This window comes from Sebastes fasciatus, chromosome 6, assembly GCF_043250625.1.
Source record: "Sebastes fasciatus isolate fSebFas1 chromosome 6, fSebFas1.pri, whole genome shotgun sequence".
In the NCBI taxonomy this organism is placed as follows: Eukaryota; Metazoa; Chordata; class Actinopteri; order Perciformes; family Sebastidae; genus Sebastes; species Sebastes fasciatus.
In genome coordinates, this window is record NC_133800.1 from 19,360,882 (window position 1) to 19,369,085 (window position 8,204).

Below are 8,204 nucleotides of genomic sequence, written 5' to 3' on the forward strand. Positions count from 1 at the left end.
ATTAGGGTTAGATTAAGAATAAGAGTTTGGTGGATTAAGGTAGATAGAGGCTGCATTAAAGGACCAGTGTGTAACAATTAGGGGGAATCTATTGGCAGAAATGAAATATGATATTAATTAATTGTTAACATTTCCTGCGCGTGCCGGAGTCAATAATGTTACTCGCTCCCGTCGCCGCCGCTCTCTCTCTTGCTTCACCACTCACTTCCTACATACACACACACTCTAAACACTCTACTCTTACAGCAACTGGTTCTAGAGAGGGCCTTTCGCGTTTTTGCGTCAGCCACCTTGGCTCTCCAACACGCTTGGCACACGGGAGAGGCTTCACTGTAACATTTCGGGGGGATCTATTAGCATAAATGGAATATAATATTCATAACTATGTTTTCATTAGTGTATAATCACCTGAAACTAAGAATCGTGTTTTTGTTAGCTTAGAATGAGCCCTTCATATCTACATAGGGAGCGGGTCCTCTTCACGGAGTCCACCATGTTGCTCCGCCATGTTTCTACAGTAACCCAGAACGAACAAACCAAACACTGGCTCTTGAGAGAGACTTTCATGTTTTTATGTTAACTGAAGGCCACTGTAGTTCTCCGACACGTTTGTGAAACTGCGGTAACGTGAGCCGCAGAGCTCAAAACCGCGCTACCGCCAGCCGCCGTCTGACTTCCATTGCTCCTAAAGTAGTGTTATTATGGTAAGGATGGCCTCTGAGCGAGGCGAACGGTGTTACTACGGTTTTTCACTCAACATCTCACTTTACCGCAGTCTTGCAAAAGGGAGGCGTTAGCGGAGGGGTACTGAGATGGTTGCAATATGCAACCACACCACTAAGTGTCGCCAAATCCTACACACTGTAGCTTTTAATTGTATACAGGATTTTACAGTGCAGGCGCTTCTCCTTTCTATCTGTAAGGTATGTGTTTTCCATATTGGTTAATTTGCATAATTAAAGACATGTACTGACTGCAAACGTATGAAAAGAGAGAGGGAGAATAAAGAGAGGGGAACTGTAGGATTCAGTTGATTTTAGGCACTGAGTTTCTAATTGTAAATGTTGAGCGTGGCAAACAGGTAAACCTGGACCTGGTTTAAGGTTACGATCCACCGTACACTGTAAATCCGGTATTACCTAAATGTTCAAAATAACAGTACATTTAGATTTTCTCCTACAGTAATTGCACATAATCAAAATCAAAAAGGACAAACATACAAATTATCATTATAAAGTGTTTTTTTCTAAATTCAATTCTGAGGGAGAAAGAAGAAACATCATAAGTCGTCTCTTTACTGTTTTTGTTCTGTTCATCTAGCTGCCTGATCTCAAGGTCATTTTTATTATGTTTCTAGAAGTTTGAGTTTTGGTTGAACTTTTAAATTGTACAAATGTGATAACTGGATTATATTTGGGTAAACTATGGTTATGGATAGGTATGTGCTGAGGTGGCTGAAGTATCGGGTTGCAGGTATGTAATGAATGATGTCAATGAAGGAGCTCACAGGTATAACAATGTAAAGCATGTATAAGCACATATGTGTGTGTGTGTGTGTGTGTGTGTGTGTGTGAGAGAGAGAGAGAGAGAGAGAGGGAGAGGGAGAAAGTGGACCAGTGAGTCTGAATCACACGGTGACGAGCAGGGAGGCGCAGAGGGTGGGGCCAAGCTCAGGGCTTGGCCCCATAAGAGGAGCCCGGTCCTCCCAGCTTCACAACCACTCAGGAACAGCTACCTACAGTGCCTGTCTTCTCACAGACTCATCAGCCTCTAGAAAGAAATCATCATGGGCAGACAGAAGGTGTATTTGAACAAACTGGCCCGGTTCTTCCAGATCCGTAATTTGCTGCTTCGCCAGGCCCTGGCAGAGTGTCTCGGCACCCTCATCCTTGTGGTAAGTGTGTGTGTATGTGTGTGTGCATGGAACTAGCACATCTTTGCTGTATGTTGATAATGGTTGAACTCTGACCCCTCTCAGTGTTTTCTTTTCTCTAAGTACCCTCTCACTATTCAATTTTTTCTTTTGAAGTTGCAATATAATCAATTACACTCTATATGACAGCATTTGTATTCTATAATTTTTTCATTGCCATGTTTGATGAATTATGATTGCAACAGAAACTGCATGCACTTTATAAACCATTCATAGACTTCAAAGCGAGCAAAATGACACTCATTCTATTAGACAAAGAGTGTAAATGTTGGGTTACTTATACACTGGCAAACTGAGGTGAGAACAAACAGGTAAGTAACAGGTTGTTCACGTCAGGACTTTACCAACCCTATTTGAGATAACACAACAATATTTGCTTGGAGGCTGGGATCCAGGATCCCGGAGCTAAGACCTCATGACATCCTATTATCACTTTACAGTGTGTTAAGTGTTTGTGTGCACGAGAACTAGTATGTTTATGTCAAATAATAACTCAGTATCACAGGCATTAAGCTACACATTGCACTTTTAAACATCATTTTCGCCATCTCTGACCACACACTGATGCATTCTAACACACAAAGAGGAAATCTGAAATAGTAACTCGTCCTAAAAGCTGTTTCAGGTTATGATGAACATAAGAACATTGTTGCATCGCAAGACCAACAGACACTCCTTTTGTTCATTGAGTAAAATACATCCAGACGCTGCGCTACCTACACTGATAGAAACAAACAAAAGCTATTGTTCTATAAGAAGCATTTTTTCTTTTTACCCCTGTCTTGGCAGAAACTTGGCACTTGGGGTAAAATGAGTTTTAGAGTTAATACTTTAAATACTTGTACAACAACCAGCTTAGTGGGCAACCTAAAGGCTCCTGTAATGGTTTAACATTCACGGTGCAGCTGTGCTGAGTTTAATTAATTAGTTGATTAATAAAAGCCATTTATGAAGACGTAGAAGCATGATTCTTTTAATTGAAATGAACATTTAATTCTGATACATAATGTAATGTAAAAATAAATAAATAAATAAAGATCATTCATATTTCCCTCCAACATAGCTTAGTCAAAATTTCAAGTAGCAAAAATATAATATATAAACAAGTAAGTTATATAAACACAGATATGGAGTGGAAAACTACTTACTACTACTTACATAAGAGCCAAGGACCAAAAATAATAGTGAGACAATTGAGGACAGAAAGGTGTGGCTGGCGCAGGCATTTAATTGGTGACACATGTCGATGGCAGCCCTGGGAGAGTCGATGGCGGAACAATTGGCATCACATCACAGACATGTCATGTCATGACATACATTTCCTTCCTCTAACGGAGATAACACAAGTCTCTCTCGCTCCGTCATTATCTTTGTTGACCAGCCTCTCTCCCAGATATCAGCCTGTCAATACATTGATCTATTAGTGAAAAATTAAACCTGTTATTAGTAATCAGCTACTAGTGTAGATGAACTGGAGGGATAGGTGACGTATTTGAGGGTGTGTTTTTTGGCATTCTTGGCATGTGTCACTACCTCCTGGCAACGCGTTAGGATCTATAAACAAGAAGTGTCACGCTGAAGAAAATGATCAAGTGTTCACTTATTGATGTTAATATAGTGTGTGTTGGATTGTTGTTCACACTCAGAAAGTGGGAATCTAAAGGGGCTTTGAAAAGATGTCCTTGAAGGTTATAAGCAGCTAATGTCTTTGGTCATCCTACTATAACTGTTCTGTTAACCCCTCACTGCACTCTCACAACGTGCTCTTCATTTTCCACTTCAAAACCCTGCTTTGAGTATAGCCGTAGGGGGGCTTCTGAGACTCTTCGTCCATAGGTAGTGATTTAGAGACCAGAGTTCCAGGCCAGCAGATTTTTTTTTTTTTTTTTTTTTGCCTGCAGCTCCTAAATAATTGCCAAATGTGTGTTTCAGTAGGCTGTGGGCTTCTTTTTTTTTTTTTATAAGCTCCCCCCGACTGTGCTAAAAGCTGGGAGTAGCTGCATGGATGCGTGACCAGCCGAATCAGCCAATTGAATGTTGGTTGAGGAGGTGGCGCCGTGCCGTTAACTAACTACAACATTATAAACGGCAACATATAGCAAGTTGCTGGAATTCTTCAACAGAGTGAACAAAAATCACAGTGATAAAAAAGCTTATTCAGATTTTTTTTTGAAACCGCTGAAAAGGTTTACTTCAGAGTTAGGAATATCAGATTTAGTGTCGGATTCAAACGAGACCTTTCTAGTGGAATGGAATCTAAGTGAGGAACTTGCGGTGCTAATGGAGCATCATTCGTAACCTGATGACTCTGACATTAAGTAAAACCCTGTGAAGTGAAAAGTCCTACGTTTTTGAATTTTTACTGTCACGTCACACGAGCCCATCATGGCGTAACATCAAATAGACACTCACCCACACTCCAAAAACCAAAACTAAGCACAATTCTAACAGGGGCTGTTTAATGCAGTATTTTTTCCAGTAATGGCTGGCTTCATCAGGGCTGGAAAAGAGTTTAGACTGAGCCCAGTGATGATGAACTCCCCTCAGGCGCCAGCCTCTCTGAGTGTGTTTCCCTCGAGCTAACCTCAACATCTGAGTCCTGCGGTCTGACTGAAAGGCATCCTCATCAGGGGGCTTTAAAGAGCAGCAGCCTGGGCATGGACCACACATATTCCTCAACACATACAATGAGGACATGGGAACACACACACATAATCACACGGAATGCAGGATAAACAGTATGGTACCTGCATGACTGCTCCTACATCTAAAGACAACACGTTCTTTAAATCCTCCCTCTTTTGACAGAATCAGTCACGTTGCATATGAACACGTTTTCCTCTTTCCCCTCATCTAAAGTGGAGTACTAGAAAGTGGAATATTCTTTTTCCCTTTCCAGATAAATCAGCTGGGCAGTAGAAGCGACATTCTTCCCCAATCAAGGTCAACACAGTGACCTTTATGAACATACCGTACTCCTGTGTGGCAATATAAACAAAATAGAGCTCATTTAATTCGGAGCGGAGCTCATTTAATGGGTTCTACCTGTTTCACTGATAATGAGCACATTGCCTCATTTCACCCACAGGCGTGACCTTGATTGACAAAGCACAACATGTACAGTATTCTGAGATACTGATTAGGGTTGATGTGTAGTATGCAAAACCTTGTACTGGAACATTCAAAGGCCCTGAAGAATAAGCATTTTCTGTCTTTTCCTTTCTTTAAAATCACACATAGATATCACAAATCACCGAAAACAGAACAGAAACAACTTATAAACTGTTACGTGCGTAAGAACTTATTAGGACCCAGCGTAAACTTGCTTTTCTTCTCTCTCTCCAGATGTTTGGCTGTGGTGCGGTGGCCCAGCTGGTGTTGAGCAAAGGCTCCCATGGCATGTTCCTCACTGTCAACTTTGCCTTCGGCTTCGCTGCCATGTTAGGCATCCTGGTCTGTGGCCAGGTATCAGGTACACAACGTATTTTATTGAAAATTACAATACATGACTCATCTGGTTTTATTATTATGGGCGCACAGGAATGAATTTCTCAGACAAATTAAATTTGCAGGAACACATTTTCACCAACTTTGTAACTTGTATTGATAAATCTGATGTTTAGGTGTGTGTTGCACTATAATATGTACTGACAAACTGTCTCCATGTATGTTTTCAGGTGGCCATCTGAACCCTGCGGTGACCTTTGCCATGTGCCTGCTCGGAAGAGAGCCCTGGAAAAAGTTCCCCATGTACTTCCTCTTTCAGACAATCGGTGGTTTTTTCGGTGCTGCCATCATTTTCGGCATGTACTACGGTAAGGGACGACTCCAGATGTGGAACCAAGTTTTATGAACAGATTTGTGTTTTAGGCTTCACACAGTCTAAGTGCATCATTTAAACAACCTGTACCTATCCCTTTAGATGCCCTGTGGGACCTCCCTGGATGTTTCAATGTGACTGGGGTTAATAATACAGCTAAGATCTTTGCTACCTACCCTGGACCACATCTCACCATTGTCAACGGCTTCTTTGATCAGGTACCCTTTTGAACAGCTGTCATACACAAAATTTTAAATTTACAAATAAAGATAATAAAACTCAGGTGTCCAACTCACGATTTCCTCTTCCGCGTACCTCTCTCCAACACAGATAATCGGCACAGCAGCGCTGATTGTTTGCATTCTGGCTATTGTGGATCCATACAACAACCCCATCCCCCAGGGGCTGGAGGCCTTCACTGTGGGATTTGTGGTTCTGGTTATTGGATTGTCTATGGGCTTTAACTCTGGCTACGCTGTCAATCCTGCCAGAGACCTTGGACCACGTCTTTTCACCGCTGTGGCTGGATGGGGCAGCGAGGTTTTCACGTAAGATTTTTAAGCATTTTCCGCATTCATTGTTGATCTCTATGAGAACTCTCCTTCGCTCACTATCTTTTGACCTTGTATCCTCGGGACAACGTAAAGATCGTTATAATTAACTCCTTTTTGTATCACTCTTCAGGGTTAGAAACGGCTGGTTCCTGGTGCCCCTTTTCGCCCCGTTCCTTGGCACCATCATCGGCGTGGTAATTTACCAGCTGATGGTCGGCTTCCATGTGGAGGGAGAAGTACGTGACCAGAAGAGCGCAGAGGAGGAGAATGTCCGACTCACCAACGTCACCAACAATGACAAACCCAAAGATGCTACCAAAGAAATACACTGAGCACACATGCACATTCTGTAAATATCGACACACACCATTATTTTTCCTTCCAGACACAACTGTTTTTTACAAACCTTCTTTACAGCTGTTGGGGCATCTCCCACGTTAGCTGTGTGTGTGAAAACAGGCCAATCTCTTTACATTATCATGTATGATTGTATTATATTGTAGAGAATGATCGTGTGCGAGTGTAGAGGGGAGAAACACGACTTCAGAAACACAGAATTACATTAATTCTTTTAGGAGATGAACATTTGGATCTTAGAGTCTAGAGCGCTCCAGTTTGAACAGTATTCAATGGTTTAATACCAATGTAGTTTTATATAACTTTTTACACGGCAGATGTATTTTGACAGACGTATATCTTGCCCAACCAGTTTCTATGCATTTTGTCAGTCCAGAATCTTTCACTATTAACATTTGAATTCAGGGAAATTGTCAGGAAATTGGGAAACTTCAACCTAAAAGTTAAATTTTTGAAGTATATTGTACATTTTAAGTATAGTAAGTGAAATGATGCAATCCATGTAGACTACATCGACTCTGTTGTTAAGAGCTGACACATGGTGGTGAAGCTAAATCCGTCTCACAGCATTCTTCACTTTACCACGGCTATTTAAAAGCAGCCATATTAAAGCTGCTGTCTTTTTATAGACACTCTTTGCCATGTTAAAGTCCCAACCAGTAAGTCTTAAACAAGCTGACAATTATTGTGATATGTCATCATTTCCCCCTTTGTATGAACGAAATGTTATCAGAAGAATCATTGTAGCCTTCTAATTTCATCCTTGAAAATATCAGACATGTGTTAACAAATGACAATGATCTTCAATGTATGGCACAATATGTACTGTAGTTTATGCCCGTTGATGTGTTGTACATGAGTCCATGGTTGGGTGCTGAACTGAACTGTGAGCACCTTGGTAGATTGTATGTAGGTTGAGGGGAAATGCTTTTGTACTGATACAATAAAGTCCTGTTTTTGATTGTTACATGAATGTGGATCGTGTTACGTTCTTGTTACTGCTCTCATTTCGCTTCTCATTGTCGGAGGGGGTGGGTTGTAATCAGATTACACCACAGCACAATTAAACTGGACATACAACTAGAAAGTTACAAAACAGCTTGCACTGCTTGTGGCGGGCCAACATTGGGTCAGATGGGGTAAGGTGGGCAACATGTGTGCAAAATCTCTTCTCAGCAGACTGAAGTAATAATTTTGATTCCACTTAGACTTCAAATTCATTAGTTTTTTTAAAAGAAACTTGGGTCACAACATTGTTGTCCAGTAGTATTGTGCATGTACAAGAGAATTGACAGTTGAGAGACTGAACCAGCAGTGTCCTCAGAAACAAGGCTACACAGTGGTCGCTCCATTCTCCCAGCTGTGCTCTAATAATGATTTTATGTCTCCAAAAGGAGACCTGCTCCGTCATTATGCAGCGCAAAGCAGTATTTTGCAGTGCTATTTAAAGGCTTCCCTTTATTTCCAAGCATACCTCAGTGTCCACAGACCAGAACTGGGCCATCGGCCTTCAGTGCGTAAGTCAAATGAGATCTGTTCC

At 41.4% G+C, this 8,204-nt stretch overlaps 1 protein-coding gene across 1 annotated transcript; it reads left to right on the forward strand.

Annotated features, from left to right (window-relative positions):
* The first annotated feature begins 1,695 nt into the window (after positions 1-1,695).
* On the forward strand, positions 1,696-7,631 carry LOC141769312 (aquaporin-3-like). The gene is made up of 6 exons (XM_074638249.1): positions 1,696-1,894; positions 5,279-5,405; positions 5,611-5,748; positions 5,856-5,971; positions 6,084-6,301; positions 6,438-7,631. The coding sequence occupies exons 1-6, from the start codon at positions 1,787-1,789 to the stop codon at positions 6,637-6,639; spliced, it is 909 nt and encodes a 302-aa protein (XP_074494350.1). The 5' UTR covers positions 1,696-1,786; the 3' UTR covers positions 6,640-7,631.
* The last annotated feature ends 573 nt before the right edge of the window (positions 7,632-8,204 follow it).